Raw genomic sequence first — 18429 nt, 5'->3', positions numbered from 1 at the left:
ATTGTAGTATAATTGCATAAAAGAGTTACACCAGGGATGTAAATAAGAGCCAGTAGCCGGCAGAATTAACCAGCTATGCTACAATTTCATGCCGGCTACTTTTTCAGGAATCTGTGTTTCGAAATTCTCAATTCAACTGCTATACGGTATATCTATAGTTGGGCATATTCATTGGTCTTTCTCATAGCTTTTACCACCTACTTCTCCAATTTTATCTGCTACTTTTAAAATTAGTAACATCTCTGTACAAACATGTAGCTTTAGATTTTTGCATATGATATATTCTTAGATCTGTACTTTCCACGCATGAATACAATTTGACTAATTTGCAGTTTAAACTTTCGTGGATACACAATGTTCATGACAGGAATTTGAATTTCATTGTATTGTCAGAAGTGGTAGATTGAGAGTCCCCTGTACACATGCTACAAATAGTTGATCATTCCATAAGCAATATGATCCCAATGAAATGATTACCAGGAACTGATCTTGTTACCGTTTTATCTTTTTCTACGTGATAGAGAGCTGTTGAGTTATATAGTTAGACGGTGTGTTGCTATTGTTATTGTTGTTGTTGTTGTTGTTGTTGTTGTTGTTGTTGTTCTAGTATTTTTGTGTTGTTACAAGTTGTATATTTTTTACGACCCATAACAGTGAACACCAAAGTAAAGCATTCTCTGCAAGTATCACAATTGTTTATATCATCTATATCAAGTGTAAAAGTATACTGTATCATTCCCTAATTGACCACATCAGAAAGGCTATATGCTAGGCTTGTAAATATACCAATTGTATAGTATACTTTTACACTTGATGTGAATGCTATAAATGGGTATAGCACATAGAGAAAGTGCTTTACTTCAGTGCTACTTGTTACATATATTCTGACTTTTTAAACTTTTGAAAACTTAAATATTTCTACTCTACACCAAGTACAGCAAAGTCATAAACACAATCTAGTTAAAATACAAGTAAATTTTTTAAATTTTCTTTATTATTTCATTTGCATATTTTTACGTTTTTTTAATTTCTAAGTCTGAGTTTAGAGTCTTACTAAAGTTACTGTATTACTGCATCAGATCTTGACCAGGTAAAATGTAACGCATACATGCAAATATACGCACAATTAACAAATATAGTATTATTAGTATGCCCTTGTAATGTTACTAAATTACTGATCAAAACAAAAGCAATCTATATTTATACTATTATAGACATAATTTGATCATATACTGGTATGGGCGTGGATCATTTCATCTTACCAAATAATTCCACTCTGTAAAAATAGACTGTCCATATGTTGATTACAGTCGTTTATTTCATAACAAACATGTCCTGATTTTAATTATAGTTCAAATTTGTTGTTGTTATAAAATCAATTTCCAATTTGCATAATTACACTATGCCTAATATATCAAGATTAATTTTTATATTTGATAATTCAAAATTGATAATATGCAGGAGGATATTAAAGTGAAACTCCACTCTAGGAAATACAGGCATTTTCATAAACTATGGGTTCTGGAGAGTCATTTCATGATTTTACATCACATACAATTACTTGCAATTTCAAAAAAAACATCAAGTTGCCTGTGTGCCTTTATAGGGCACACTTGTATCTTTGCTGTGGGACATTGCATCATGGGAATCAGCAGATATAATGCATTCAAGTTGCACAATGAATATTCATGAGAGCTGTTTTACACTGAAGGGTATAGCTACTCAGGACTCATGAATATTCAGTGTGCAATCTACAAAATATAATCTTTTTTAAATTCTGATTTCTGATTACGATTAAAATTTAGGTCTGAAAAATGGGTGTCTGGCAAATCTAAAGAAAAGGCTAGTCCAGAATAAAAGTAACAAGTATGTAACCACTAATACGACAATGCTAATGTGGGAACCTGGGATTGAATTCACATCCTCTGGAATACATACCACTGTCTGTTTTATTCCTTTTCCTTGTGAAATGTCCAACAGGTTTATTATATTTCAAAACCATGCTTATTTTCTCATTCAAATGTTGTTGAAAAGTGTAATTAAAATCTCAGTTAGTTAGTTTAAAAATATCGAATTCAAGAATTAACAAGCCTTTAATCGAACACATAATCCCCTACTTGTGTGTTTTATGGCAAAGTTATAGTGAAATTTGAAAGGTGTCTCTAGATACAAACCTTCACAATTTATTGACCAATTTGCTATTTGACCTTGAATGTGGAGGTCAAGGTCAACGGATAACATACTAAAATCCTGTTTGTGAATGCTGAATTCATTACCGTCTTTTCAGCTAAAAGAACTTTACAGTCAGTCTATGTTATCATATGAATTATCACCTATTTTGAATGATAATAAAGTTAATATAAAATTAGTTTTTGTGTCAATATTTAATCACATGCCTTGAAAGCCACCATGTGTGACAAAGGCACAAAAGATAACAAACATGTCAAACGAGAAACAAGAAATACATGACCTACATTAGTGGTAACTGAAGCATTTTTTAATTAGAAAATCGACAGAAGAAAATCATTCAACAACTTTTAATAATATTGCACCTTTTCAAAAGGGGTCATTTTTATCCATACCTAGATTGACATGTTGACAAAATTTGGGCCAAATGCCCAAGCCCTCCTAATTTTGAGTCTTGACCCCAAATTGTAGTACCCTGGTAGTTGAGCCTTTGGTTTTCTGAGATAGACCACAAGCTAAAACTATTGTTGCAATATGTTGATACAACAGTGATAAGCTTTTGAATGGATGTCGGTTTTATAATTATAGTCGCAATAGGGAGGCATCTCTGAAAACTAGTTTATTCAGAGTTCCTGATCTTGCAGTGCTGTTTTGGAACTTCTCGTGTTTACACTATCTTGCTCACAGGGTGATTAGAATTGCACAAGTATCACTCACTTGTGTAATCTACCACACTGAAGAACAATAGATTTAGCTTGTATCTATCTTAGTAAACCGAAGGCTGGATTACCAGAGTCAGTCTTTTATGTTTACACTGTTGCCTAATGTGTACAGCTACAAATACAAATTTACATGCAAGTTGTTCATTAGTTTTCAGAATCTAGAATATACAACATAAAGAGTAAGTCTACTATGTGCAATAAAATGTCCACCACCACCCCCCCCCCCCCTGCCCCCCATTCAGTTACTGCTTATAAAGGTTTTTAATTTGTTGTCATATTTTGTATCTACAATATCAAAAGAGACATTTATTGATTTATTGCTGTATTTCTTTTTATAAAGTGTTTTTTTTTGGCAGCCTGTGGAATTCTAATCAGGCTAATAATGATACTTATTTATTCTCTGACATATAGATTATATAAGATATAGTGTACTAATGATAAATGATTGCGTGATACGGTCATACCAGGGAAAGCGGATTAGAGGTAGATGACTAACACCTAACGCCTGTGAACATTTATCACATTTAGATGAAATACAATATCTGGGCTTTCAAAGCTGTTCCAAGGCACTCAGTTAAAATACAAACTGGTATGTATGGTCATGACTGAGATTAACTCTGTCATGATGCAAATTAAAGATATTCCACAATGGTACGTATATACACACATACATGTATAGATTGCGATTCACTTCATCCCAATTTCAACTCGTCCCATTTCAACTCGCCCCATTTTCAACTCGGCCCATTTTTAACTCGTCCCATTTTCAACTCGCCCCAACACTAGCAAACGTTTATCTAAACGATACATGGACTCGAAGTACGGGGACCGAATAATTTATATGATTTTACCTACGTGGCCAGTTGAAGCGTAGCTACTGTAACATTTCATAGCAGAAAGTGGTGTGGGTTTTGTAGATCTTGTAGATGTGTTTTCTAGATCTAGAACTTATACTAGCACAACAACTTTCCTCAGTCATGGAATATCACTTTTCACATTAGGACTTAATGTTTACAATGCAAATAAGAAATAATAATGATAATAACCAGGGAGAATATCAGTGACTGACACGATTACGACTTCCGCGCGTACGGGTTTTGGAGACGTGTCTCCTCTCCCTAGCAACTAAGTATTGCAGTATGTGTTTACAGCTCAAGTGGTACTTCATTAGTGGAATACGAGATACCACATTGTATTGCATGTATTATATTGTATTTTTTTTTTTAAAATCATACACATTGATTCGAGTGCCTGTGCCACAGACCCTCCAAACTGAGTACTACTAGCTTCGATTTCATATATGCTCAGGTAAATTATATGGTAAAGAGTTGGGGCGAGTTGAAAATGGGGCGAGTTGAGTGGGACGAGTTGAAATGGGACGAGTTGAAATTGGGACGAATTGATCCGTCACCCATGTATATAGACACACATACACAAGGGTACACATACATACATACATACATACATACATACATACATACATACATACATATGATACATACATACATACATACATACATACATACATACATACATACACACACATACATACATATACATACATATACATGCACACACACACACACACACACACACACACACATACAAAGTGAGACCACTATTTCACACGCAATAGTAATATTTTGTATAATTAGCATTCTACAAGGTCCTTTGCAATGGATGATAACACTTTTTGCAGACATCAGTAAGTATAGTCACACTCCCAGTGAAATTCTTAATAACATACGTACGACTAGTACTAGGTAATTTCTGTCATAACGAGATTTCATATGGCACTTTAACGAGCTATAGAGTCACCTCATTCGAACAGAGATCAACATCAGAATGGATAATTACCATTAATTGCATAGTAATATCAGTCAGGAAATAGGCCATTAGTCTTAGTTTTTAATATAATTTGACTGAAATAAATGTTAATTATAATCTATTCATCACCTTGAAAAACCCACTAAATTATAATAAATTTTATATAATTATCAGGATAAATCTAACCAATATTTATTCAATATTATGAATTTTAACGTTTGATATTTTCATCACCTTACCAATATAAATTAGAAATGTCCAGAGAAATTGAATATTTATTCAATATTATGAATTCTAACGTTTGATCTTTTCATCACCTGATACCAATGATTATAAATTTAAAATATCTGGATAAATAAAATATTTATTCAATTCTAATGTTTGATCTTTTCATCACCTTACGATTGATTATAAATTTAAAATGTCTGGATAAATAAAATATTTATTCAATACTATGAATTCTAACACTTGATCTATTCTGTTTCTATATTGTGTACAAATGTAATGTTTCACCATCTTGAAAACCAATTTTAAAATTAAGTCTTTATTCCTTATTATGTATAATAAATACAATGTATTTTGTGATATTTTCACTACCTTGAAATCCAAATAATAGTTATCAAAATATTTTTGCATGTTAATTATTGTGATTTGCATAAGAATGCAAGTATTTTCATGTCATATGCAAATTTGCTATATAATTATACATATTACTAATTTTGCAGTTCTGTCAAGCCAGACACCAGCTTGCGTAAAAAACACCTTCAACACTGATTTAATGTACCACTAAATTTTTATGATGACTATTCATGCTAAATATTTCATTTTCAACTGTCTATTTTTTTTGTATTTTTAATATCTTTTTTTTTTTTTACATCGATGATAAAAATTTCTCTTTTCAGAAGATCAAACTCATATATTGCTCAATGTAAAGCCCTCCATGGGGTCTTGTTTCGTGAGCAAGCAATGAAAATTGGACCACATAATCACTAGTTTGTAATATTCATATAGATCCTACCATGACGCTATCATAAGTACAGGAATCACATGGGATAATGGTGAATTTTCCTAGAGTAAATGTATAGTGTAGTATTTTATGTGACATGAAATAACATGTATATCAGCCGACAATATGTTATGAAGACAATCACCAATTAATTTAAATTTTCAACGCAATGAAACCATAAATTATTCTAAGTTCTTGTCTTGGTAATTTTAAAATGCTGTCATCATAAATTCCATTTTTTTAATTGAATCCTAGCATCATTTATTACTGCAATCTAATAATTATGTAAAAGGAAAACTTTAACTCAACTATTGTGTGCACACTATGCATGCTAGAAAAAAATTATATTTCGACCCCTGGGCTTGTAACGTAAGTTTGGGATTTTACCATGGGGCTTATCATAAGTTTGTGATTTTACCATTGGGACTTGTTTCATAAGTTAGGGATTTTACCATTGGGCTTATCATAAGTTTGTGATTTTACCACAGTAGCTTGTTTTATAAGTTTGGGATTTTACCATGGCGGCTTGTTTTATAAGTTTGTGATTTTACTATTGGGACTTGTTTTATAAGTTTGGGATTTTACCATGGCGGCTTGTTTTATAAGTTTGTGATTTTACTATTGGGACTTGTTTCATAAGTTTGGGATTTTACCATAGGGCTTATCAATATCATATGTTTGGGATTTTACCATGGCGGCTTGTTTTATAAGTTTGTGATTTTACCATGGGACTTGTTTCATAAGTTTGGGATTTTACCATTGGGACTTGTTTCATAAGTTTGTGATTTTACCATGGGACTTGTTTCATAAGTTTGGGATTTTACCATGGGACTTGTTTCATAAGTTTGGGATTTCACCATTGGGACTTGTTTCATAAGTTTGGGATTTTACCATGGGACTTGTTTCATAAGTTTGGGATTTCACCATTGGGACTTGTTTCATAAGTTTGGGATTTCACCATTGGGACTTGTTTCATAAGTTTGGGATTTTACCATGGGACTTGTTTCATAAGTTTGGGATTTTACCATGGGACTTGTTTCATAAGTTTGGGATTTTACCATTGGGACTTGTTTCATAAGTTGAGATTTTACCATGGGGCTTGTTTTATAAGTTTGGGATTTTACCATGGGACTTGTTTCATAAGTTTGGGATTTCACCATTGGGACTTGTTTCATAAGTTTGGGATTTTACCATGGGGCTTGTTTTATAAGTTTGGGATTTTACCATGGGACTTGTTTTATAAGTTTGGGATTTCACCATGGGGCTTGTTTTATAAGTTTGGGATTTTACCATGGCGGCTTGTTTTATAAGTTTGGGATTTTACCATTGGGACTTGTTTCATAAGTTTGGGATTTCACCATGGGGCTTGTTTCATAAGTTTGGGATTTCACCATGGCGGCTTGTTTTATAAGTTTGGGATTTTACCATGGGGCTTGTTTCATAAGTTTGGGATTTTACCATGGGGCTTGTTTTATAAGTTTGGGATTTTACCATGGGGCTTGTTTTATAAGTTTGGGATTTTACCATGGGGCTTGTTTTATAAGTTTGGGATTTTACCATGGGGCTTGTTTTATAAGTTTGGGATTTTACCATGGGGCTTGTTTTATAAGTTTGGGATTTTACCATGGGGCTTGTTTTATAAGTTTGGGATTTCACCATGGGGCTTGTTTCATAAGTTTGGGATTTCACCATGGCGGCTTGTTTTATAAGTTTGGGATTTTACCATGGGGCTTGTTTCATAAGTTTGGGATTTTACCATGGGGCTTGTTTTATAAGTTTGGGATTTTACCATGGGGCTTGTTTTATAAGTTTGGGATTTTACCATGGGGCTTGTTTTATAAGTTTGGGATTTCACCATGGGGCTTGTTTTATAAGTTTGGGATTTTACCATGGGGCTTGTTTTATAAGTTTGGGATTTTACCATGGGGCTTGTTTTATAAGTTTGGGATTTTACCATGGGGCTTGTTTTATAAGTTTGGGATTTTACCATGGGGCTTGTTTTATAAGTTTGGGATTTTACCATGGGGCTTGTTTTATAAGTTTGGGATTTTACCATGGGGCTTGTTTTATAAGTTTGGGATTTTACCATGGGACTTGTTTTATAAGTTTGGGATTTCACCATTGGGACTTGTTTCATAAGTTTGTGATTTTATCACATAATACACTGGTAGGATAGACTTGATGAAATTAGCAATGATTATATAAGTTTAGTGAATTCATAATTGTTTTATTTGCATTTCAAGGCCTCTAATCAATACATGTAATGATGCTAGCATTTATATAATTGAAAGTTAATCACTCCTGACTATCAGTTATTGAGATATGCAAGACCAAAAACCTAAACATTCAATGTACACTCAAGCACTGAAATTTTTACAACTCATAATTGCTTGGCATATAAATATGTGCAAATTCCTATTGATTTCATTGGATGTTAACAAGTGGTAAAATGTACAAGCATTGGGATGCACAAAACACTTCAAAAACTATAGGATGTGTCTGATATATAATATTATCTTAGACTAAGGTTACTAGATTCTTCCATAATAGAGAAATATCTTAATATTAAAATCACAACTTTATCATCACAATGAACACAATTCTTATTGTAGTTGCTATTTGTATGGTGGTTGTGTTGTTTATGATTCAACATACTTCAGTTTCCATAACATAACTTCAAAATTATAACTTTAATATTATCATGACAATAAATGAATACAAGTCTATATTGGCAACAGATGTACTTTTGTTTTTTTAAACCAATCAGATTGAATCTTGAGTGCTTCACATCATCAGACACTAATACATACAGTGCATATACAAATTATATGTACACTATTAGTCACAGATGTTGCAACTTGCCACACTTTTGTTCATATTTTTTTTGTGTGGGAGTTGTCTGTTCAATACAGTTTCATTTTTGTCATGTCTCTACATACATACTAATATAACGGCGTGTGTGATTTACCTTTACAAGTTGGTTGCATACATTTCAGTAGTAATTTATACTTTCACTGTGTGTAAAACATTTCAAACATATATCAGATTTCTTTGTCTGACAGAAATGGGATGAATACTAGTTTTATATGACAATGTACACATATTAATAAAACATATACAATGCTGTGAAATAACAAAGGCAATGCTATCAACAGGTAAAGCAAATGTATGGAACAGTTTAATGCAACGATTCGGGTGAATTCCTACTGCCAAAAAATACCCCAGGTAGTTTAAATGGATACATTTCGTCAAAGTGACAGTATCTTAAATAATTATTCAATTTATCTATTACTATTTTCATTTCAATATAAAATACTTCCTGGATAATTCACAACATACATTCCAGGAATGATTTTCACTCACTTAAGAATACTTTTAGCACGTAATGAATTGCCTTTACAGTAAGAGCTCAAGATCTGGGTGTGGAAAGGTATTGAACAAAAAAAGGCAAATGATACCTCTGTTCACATTTCCTATGGAGCACAGGTACATGTAGATGAATGATCTATGGTCACTCTACGCACGATAATTGCTAGAGGGTCTAACAGCTGGACTACATAATGTATGTACTTAGCTTACAATTCTTGGAAATCAATGACATATGATATCATTAAACAGTTTAATATAGCCTAGTATATTTTACGACTGAACTTTAATCAATAAAATACACATGTAAAAAGCTGTTAAGATAAAACGATAAAACGTTTGGTCCAATTAAGTTAAAAATAGCGAATATTTCAGCATTTAACCCTTCCAAGAGCTGAATAAGTAATGACACCACACTCTAAGAAATCTAAGATTTTGAATGGACTAAAGAAGAAAAAGAACTATATAGCAGTTAGTGCGTGATATAGTTAGAATCAATGTATACAAGTTATGGGCTATAGTGACCTTTAACCTTAAGATGAGGTGATATAGGTTTGATTGTTTGAGTTTAAACCATTTATTCCTATTAAATACTGAAATATCTACATTACATTTGAGCTGATATTTACTGTTAATATGATTTATTAAGGTAATTTATGATATCCAGCGAATTTCCCAATATCATGCAGCTTTTCTGTTTAATAGAACCACACAGAAACCAATAAGAAACTGGATATGCTACACTTTAAGATAGCAAGATTGAATGAGTACAGTTTCTTGCTACATTTTGTGTATATGAAGTGCAATGACCTACACATACAGACATCATATGAACATCACAAAGGACATTGTATGCCCCTTAAGCTTCAGCGGGTGTTTGATACTAAGAAAAACATTGGCACCTGATGTCTGCATGGATTTGCAATACATGTAATTTTTTTTTTCATTTAAACTTAATGTAGCAAAACATTCGATATTGCTATTGAAGTGTGGCATATGCAGTTTCTTATTGGTTTCTGCATGTTTGTATCAAACAGAAAAGCTGCTCGGTATTGTGAAATTCACTGTGTTATGTTACAAGCCATCACCAGTTTCTTATGTGGTCATCGACTAGACACTAATTACCTGTAAAACCAGAGAATTGCTTCGTGCCATCATCTTCCATTTCCTCTGAAAGCATTAAGGCATAACACATTTACATCACAAAGACATGGCTAAATTTAAATCCCCTTGTTTTTTGATTTGTAATAATATAAAAACACTCAAATCAAGAATATATTTAAGTGACAAAATAAAACACTCAAGTTATAATGTGTGATTTAGAATCAATTTAAGAATAATATTTAAACGTGATTAAAGTGACTATATGGATGAGGATTGGGTATTTATTTTGGATTTTAAATTTATAAAACAATTTTATCGTGGCTTCCTACTTGAAAAATCAATACAACATAGACCAAATCTGTGTTTGTCACTCAACAATACATTCAAAAAGCTAAAAAAAAAATGTGCACTAAAGTTTGTTACTGTACGTACAATAACAAAGATTTTACACATTTTATTAATCTTTTGCAATTATTGAGTTACAAACAAGGACTTGGTCTGTGTTGTTTCGAAACCATGATAAAAAATGTTTTATATAAATTGTAAAAATCCAAAATAAATACCCAATCCTCATCCATACAGTCACTTCAAGAAAATAACAATTCTTTGTAAGATAATAAAAAATATTAGTGTCAGTAATAGAAAATCAAAGCTCTGATGAAATCTACTATTATGTGTAATAATAATGATGACGATCTATTATTTAGTTTTTGCAGAAAAATATTTTCAGGTGACTATAATAGTTACATCATAGACATTGGAGAGAAACTTGAACAGAAAGAACATTCCATTTATATTAATTATTTGATTTATTCAGAGATTTCAAAAATTTAATTAGTATTCAAAGATGATTCTAGAGGTTACTCTATACTATCTTAACTGAAATAATTAAAAAGAATATCGCATGAATTAAGAGAATACCATTTTGTATTTATCAAGCAGATGAGATTCTCAACAAGAGTGCAGCTGGTTTGTAAGTCAAACACTTTTGATGGAAGAAAAGTCTAGTCTTAATCTACAAGTACAGGAAATGTACAAAAGTATTTACAGTTTCACTCCATTATGGCACAGACAATAACAAGACGACTACTCCCCTATAGTGAATAATGTCCATATATTGTAACTTGTAATTGTATGTGTGCATGTATATTTGTATAGTAAAATGACACAAGCTGACTTTGTTAAGCTTTTACTTAGAGTAATGTGTACTTATATATTAACCTCAATCTATTCAAGTAGATTATATGCATACCTTTGGTGACATTAAAAATCATATCCTGGCATTGTCAGCACAGCTGCTTGAATGACCAGGTTGGAGTAGTGCCAATACTAACTGATAGTTAATTACACTTTAGTAAGTAGCTTATTACAGGTAAATTTTAACTTGCAGAGAAAGGTACCTCCCAAAGGCATATAAACTCAGCTTGTGTCACATCAAACATACATGAATGAATTAGAACAGATGGTATCTATTGAATTAAGCTTTCCGTATCATACACAGGGACATATGTACAGGCCTGACAGACGTGTTTTTAAGTGTATTGGCATGACAGACATGTTTCATGTGGACTGGCCTGACAGGCACATGTTCAAGGCCTGACAGACATGTTTACAAGGCATGACAGCACACAATCTAATTTCATAATACATCGTAGACCGCACTATAGAGTCTATGGTTTCTTCAATGGAATGCAAAGTGATCTCCACTGAAATATTTTTAATTTTCACAACATAGGATATGTTTCCTTAAGTATGTTCATCAGGATGTTGTAAAACATAACAACAGGTTTAAATAACTTATGAGTAATGTTACCACCTAGCATTAAAGCCAACAAATGGACATTTCAACAAAACCTGTCAACCTGAACAAGCGAAATGTTACTCATACCTAATTAGAATATTGATACAAGAACTAATTATTACTATGGTGTTTGTATAAAGGTAAAAAAAAAACTATCTACAACATTGGAAAAACATGGAGCTCTACTCTATTATGTCTTATACATGTAATCAGATAGCTTAGCAACTTTATTGTGACATGTTGGATAAAAGCACCAAATTTGGCATAAGTGTTCCTAAGGACCTACTTATCGATTTTAGCTTAAGAACCCTCTTGAATATTTGCATAAATTTGCATAGATCAGTAAAATTAAAAAAGGTTGCCATCAACCATGAAAAATCATATGTTTCAGCAAAATATTAGGTACTAATTTTGGCATGGACCATGCTATAGATTTTTTATCGCTTTTATCCTTGAAGCTTTTTTAGAATATTTGCATATATTTATTTATATCAATAAAATTCACAATGGCCATTATTGAAAACTCCTATAATTCAGGAAAATAATTTACATAAAGGTGCCAAATTTAGCATGATGGTTCCTCAGAATCTACTAATTGATTTTAGCCTAGAAGCCCTCCTGAATATTTGAATAAATTTGCATATACCAGTAAAATTAAAAATGGTGATAAGCCACCTGACTATATAGGCACATTTGGAATTCTGTGGTGTACATTTAAAGATACATTTTAAAAGCACTGAATATCCCACTAAGTTCATACATTGATTCTGATTTGCTGACTGTAAAACAAGAATTTGAAATGTTTTTATCCAAGAAAAAACTTGATAGTTGGAAAACATTACAAATGTATGTCGCTTTAATATATTGGTTATATCTATGTGTTTGTTTTATTTAACGTTTTACTACAATAAATAGCATGAAAGATCCAGGTTTTCCTGTAGCTTATATAACACACTCACTCATTCATTGGGGTAGCAAGTGTGGTCATATAAGTGAACCAATGACTGAAGCTGTCTGACTATGAAATAAAGTACATCAATGAAACCTGTACAGTTGCTACCGAAGCAATACAGTATGAATCATGAGTTGAGCACAGGTATGTAACATTATACTGGAAATCAATTAAAAGGGAAAAAAACAGGGAAATTACATTTATGCAATTAACTCTACCATGATAATCAATACATGTACTTTAATGATTAGTACAACCCAACATACATGTACATGTGTGTACATACAATTCTAGAAGGCAAATTTGCAGTATTTGAATGTTGAAAAACGTATGTTCAAATCACTAACATTATGGTGAAATGTATGATTGATATGTGAGGTCAAATTTTCCCAAAATCATTCATCAAAGTGTCAGAGATTATATGTTGACTGAAGTACAAAAGGGCACAGCTCAAGTCAGAAAATGCAAATTACCAAAAATAAGACTAGGACAAGAAACTGATAATATATCCAATTAAATTGATTTTTGAGTCCACACCCAAAAATCAGAACCCAACAATCACGATTTTAACTCACTTCCATACTACTTTAATAGAGAAAAAATAGACCTCTAATTGACATGTACAATGTCTAATTATTGGTATTTTGAACAATTTTCAGTAAACATATTTTTGGTTGTCTAAACGAAACAATAATACTCCAGTTACAGGTAGTGCAGTTTTAAAACAGTGACAAACATACAGACATGTATAGACACACATCAAATTTTCACAATTCAGGCATCAAAAGATATTAATCATATCGACTGTATACAAACAGATACAAATGACGAACAGTACTTGCTTTACCAACACAGCCTTTTAAAATAAAAATAGAACCATAAAATCATTATGGAGTCGGTACTACCTACATGTACAGATTTTAAGGAAATCACAACTCACTGAAGCATGACTGACCTAGAGACTTATACTACATGTACATTGCAGAGAGAAAAGATTTCAAAATCCCAAGTGTGATTGTTATGGGTATTTAATACAGCCATACACTGTGTACACATCTTACAAGGTAAGGACTCAGGAGTATCATCACCACACAGGAAGCAACCTTCAGATCTCACCGTATTAAGATGAACGTGATCTATGAGATTGGTGATATCAATGCTGGTGAGGGCAGATTTCAAACTGTGTACTGTGTTTGCTTTCTGAATGGAAATGGGTACAAGATTCCATTGTAGACTAGTGTATATTAGAAGTATTCCTAGCCAGTACATATCTCATCAAGGATTAGGTCTTACCTGAGGTGCGTAGAAGAAATCTCTTGGAGCACTCCTACAAAAACACAGAAATTTAAACACAATATCAAATATTTATTCCAATGACTATAACATCATCTTGGTCATCATTGATGTTGCCTTGTTGTAGTTGCCCTCATCATCATCATTGTCATCATTGATGTCGCCATCGGTGTCATCATCATCATAGCAACAACAACAACAACAACAATAATAACTGTTCATTTTCACATACCACATTCCTACACTGAAAAAACTCTACAATTACATTTATAATTTACAATCCCTTGCATGGACTTATAACAGCACAATGGCCCTTTACACTACCTCAATTCATTGGGGAGCATATAATCCTCGTTGCAGCCACTGTAAAGGTATAAGCCCATGTTTTGTTCAAAATTTAGCTTCACATGACATAATCAGATCTCAATTTTAACTTCTACACTGGCTAGTAAGATTTGACCTTGTGAACTGTTTCAGATACAATTTTACATTGATTTCCATTGCTCTAACAAACTACTACCTTATAAATTTGGTAGTCTAGATACAATGTTTAGTAGTCTATGTATCTTGGACTACTGCTAATTTGGTAGTCTAGACACAATGTTCTATGTACCCTGGACTACTGCTAATTTGGTAGTCTACATACAATGTTTAGTAGTCTATGTGTCCTGGACTACTGCTAATTTAGTAGTCTAGATACAATGTTTAGTAGTCTATGTGTCCTGGACTACTGCTAATTTTGTAGTCTAGATACAAAGTTTAATTTTATGTGTGCCCTGGACTACTGCTAATTTGGTAGTCTAGATACAATGTTTAGTAGTCTGTGTGCCCTGGACTACTGCTAATTTGGTAGTCTAGATACAATGTTTAGTAGTCTATGTGCCCTGGACTACTACTAATTTGGTAGTCTAGATACAATGTTTAGTAGTCTATGTATCTTGGACAACTACTAATTTGATAGCCTACATACAATGTTTAGTAGTCATTGTGTCCTGGACTACTGCTAATTTGGTAGTCTACATACAATGTTTAGTAGTCATTGTGTCCTGGACTACTGCTAATTTGGTAGTCTACATACAATGTGTAGTAGTCATTGAGTTCTGGACTACTACTACTTTTGAGTCCATGTTTAGAACTACTGACTTCCAATTTAACACATAGGTTCAGTAGTCAGATGTAGCCAAATGAACTGTTTTAGCTACAATTTTCAAAGGATTTCTAGTCTAATAGATTACTACCTTATAGATTTAGTCATGTACATACAATGTTTAGATAGCCTATGTGTCCTGGACTACTACTAGTAGTACTACTACTACTAATTTTGAGCACCTGATAATCTAAGTTGTAACTTCAACTTATATTTGAAAGTTACTCACCTGTAGGATTTGTTGTAGATGCTGTAACACAGAGTGAACTTCTTCCTTGAGTAGCCATTGAAATTCTTCTTTCTACAGGTAATATATGGTAGATACACCCAAGTGTTAAACCTAGAGTATAGATTTATAACCCCCAGTATGTATATCTGTAGTTAACAGAGATGAAAATGTATACAGATAATAGATACTCCACATGCAATCTACGGTTTGTTTCTGAACCTACGTCCCTCTGTTACAATATAGGGGAACACCACTCCAGGAAATATACAGTGAAGGTTCTGAACTTTGGGTTCTGGAGAGTCATTTCATGATTTTTGACATCACCCACATCACATGTGAATTCAGGAAAACAATAAATTGACCTTGCGCCTCATATGGGGATTGTTGCTGTGGGGCACTCTGCCTCATGAGAGTCGGCAGAAATATATACACAATTAATGCAGCAAATTTTCAAATCTAAGTCAACATCTATTAAACTTAAGTGAAAAGTAAATAAATTGCTAAGACTGATGGAAGATAATTTTAACGAATTCCCCCTTTTAGGTTTTGTACATCATGTACACATAAAAGTGTTGATGACTTCAGGCAGGCCTAGAAAAAAATTAATATTATATAATAAACACTGTGATACTCATAGTGATCATTAGAATTATACAGAGAGAAAAAAAAAGTATATCGCAACCAAGCACAGGAGGGGTAGAAGGGGTGGGAACATGAAAGCCAGGAGGGAGGAGGGTCCTTGCTAGGCTATACTCCCTGGAGCCTGGGGGGGGGGGGCACTTGTAAACATGTAAATTAAGACTGTAGTAAATTATGTCACATGGAATTGATAAAAAAACATATTTCTTAAATCCTCTCTAGAAAACAATTCGTATTTTTTCAATTCTATTAATCTAGTCGTGCAAATATATTCAACGTCATACACTGTGTGGTATAGCACGTGACCATAAATCAATTCACTGATGTAAATTTGAAAGTGTTTACATGCCGTTTACATGTTTACATTGCTCAGTATACAGAGAAATAAATGAGCTGTCACTTCATGTTATGTTGATACAGAAACTTTAGTTTCCTGTGACATAGTGGTGTGGACTATTTATAAGAACAGACACTGGTGCACATAGACTGGGTGAGTGACAGAGTTCGTTTCAGGAGAACGGTTCGTTTATCTGCACGAGTGGACCTTGATGTTGATAAAATACTGTCTGAGGTCACGGTAGGCGTGCTCGTAAATCGCGATAACAGAGTTGTCTCTCGATGGATAGATGGATTGGACTGTACTATCACAGTCGAGGACATCGTGACATGAGGTTAATAATAATGTAAAACTCTACACTTTCTTAGAATTGTGAACAACAACTGAACAATCATTACATGTGCATGAAGAAAACGAAAGTGGGAGTTTACAGTGAGGTTGCAGGTCTCAATTATCGGCACACTTACCAGTATCGCAACCTCCTCTTCTTCGTCGTCCGCCATGTCTAGAGTTTAGTGTATCATACCATTACATAGGCATTATGGGTATCAGTGAATTACAGAGGGCGCTATACAGGTTGGACTGAGGTCAAGGATTGGGCATGGATATGTCATCAGTAACAAGGCGACCCGGGATGGTGTCAAGGCCGAGGCCCAGGTCTAGCCTGTCGGGACAGGAGGTTGTCGTCGATTGGTTTCCCGACATAACATTCCGATAAATCATTCTTTGACATGTTGAGTACTTGTGATGAATACGAATTACAGTACTTCTCACACTACGATACCATGGGAAGAGGTCGTATGATTTTGACAGACTACTGCATTAATACTCGTAAATTAATTAGCGCTAATTAGCTATCTAGATGGAGGGATGAATGGATGGATGGGTGGGTGGATGGATGGATGGATGGATGGATGGTTGGTTGGTTGGTTAGTTGGTTGGTTGGTTGGATGGATGGAGGTGTGGATGCAGGGATGGATGGATGGAAGTCTGGGTAGGTTGGTGGATGGATAGATGGAGATAGATAAGTAGGTAGGTCAATTTTGTTTGGTCTGAAATGGGGTCCTGGAAGAACCACATAATAAATTCTCGACTGGTTCGAAATTTCTGGGAATTTCCCTTGGGATCCTCCTGTTATTTCGCTGGTTGACATTTTCATATCGGTAATTATATATTTAATTTTGGTCTACAATGGGGTCTTATAAAATTTGAATGGTCTAAAATAGTATATTGGTTTTTGGTCAAAATGGGTCTAAAATGGGGTCTTGGGTTGACAGCATTGGCCGCAAACCCCTATCAGATCTGGTCAGTGGTGTAAACCCCCCCCCCCCCCGGGCTGTAGGTGTCTGTACCGATAACTATATGAAGAGTGGCAGATCTGAGCTATACCTATATAGCTATTTTGTATGCATAGTACCATCAAGTTAGATGCTATATATAATATATATGTATATATGTGTACGTATATATATATATATATATATATATATATATATATATATATATATATATATATATATATATATATATATACATGTATATACATATATAACTGTCTGTGTTATCCTTGCATTTTACACGAATAAATACATCCCATAATTGGAAAATATGGTGACGATAAGAATATGGGTTTCTGGTCTTCCGGGTCCATCTATTACATGTAAGTACATGTGAAGAAATATGACTCGTGGCACTAGTGAACCGCTTAAAAAACATCGTCCATAACTTTTGTATACTAATTGTGATCCATGTATGTAGGAATTTATAATGTATATATGATTATCCTTTGTTTGTAGTGAGTGAAGCTACTGTTACACAA

The 18429-nt window shown here is 33.4% G+C and overlaps 1 protein-coding gene across 1 annotated transcript in view; it reads right to left on the bottom strand.

Annotated features, from left to right (window-relative positions):
* Positions 1–17113, bottom strand: part of LOC144449838 (protein rogdi homolog) — a 38476-nt gene extending 21363 nt beyond the window's left edge. The window contains exons 1-3 of the mRNA XM_078140412.1: positions 17078–17113; positions 15635–15706; positions 14255–14292 (exon numbers count right to left, since the gene is read on the bottom strand). Of these exons, the coding sequence (XP_077996538.1) occupies positions 14255–14292; positions 15635–15706; positions 17078–17113 (146 nt within the window). The remainder of the gene's footprint in view (positions 1–14254; positions 14293–15634; positions 15707–17077) is intronic.
* Positions 17114–18429: the final 1316 nt, after the last annotated feature.

This window comes from Glandiceps talaboti, chromosome 18 (assembly GCF_964340395.1).
Source record: "Glandiceps talaboti chromosome 18, keGlaTala1.1, whole genome shotgun sequence".
Taxonomy (NCBI): domain Eukaryota; kingdom Metazoa; phylum Hemichordata; class Enteropneusta; family Spengelidae; genus Glandiceps; species Glandiceps talaboti.
Note: the sequence above shows the minus strand (reverse complement) of the source record. Positions and strands in the feature narration are given on the sequence as shown.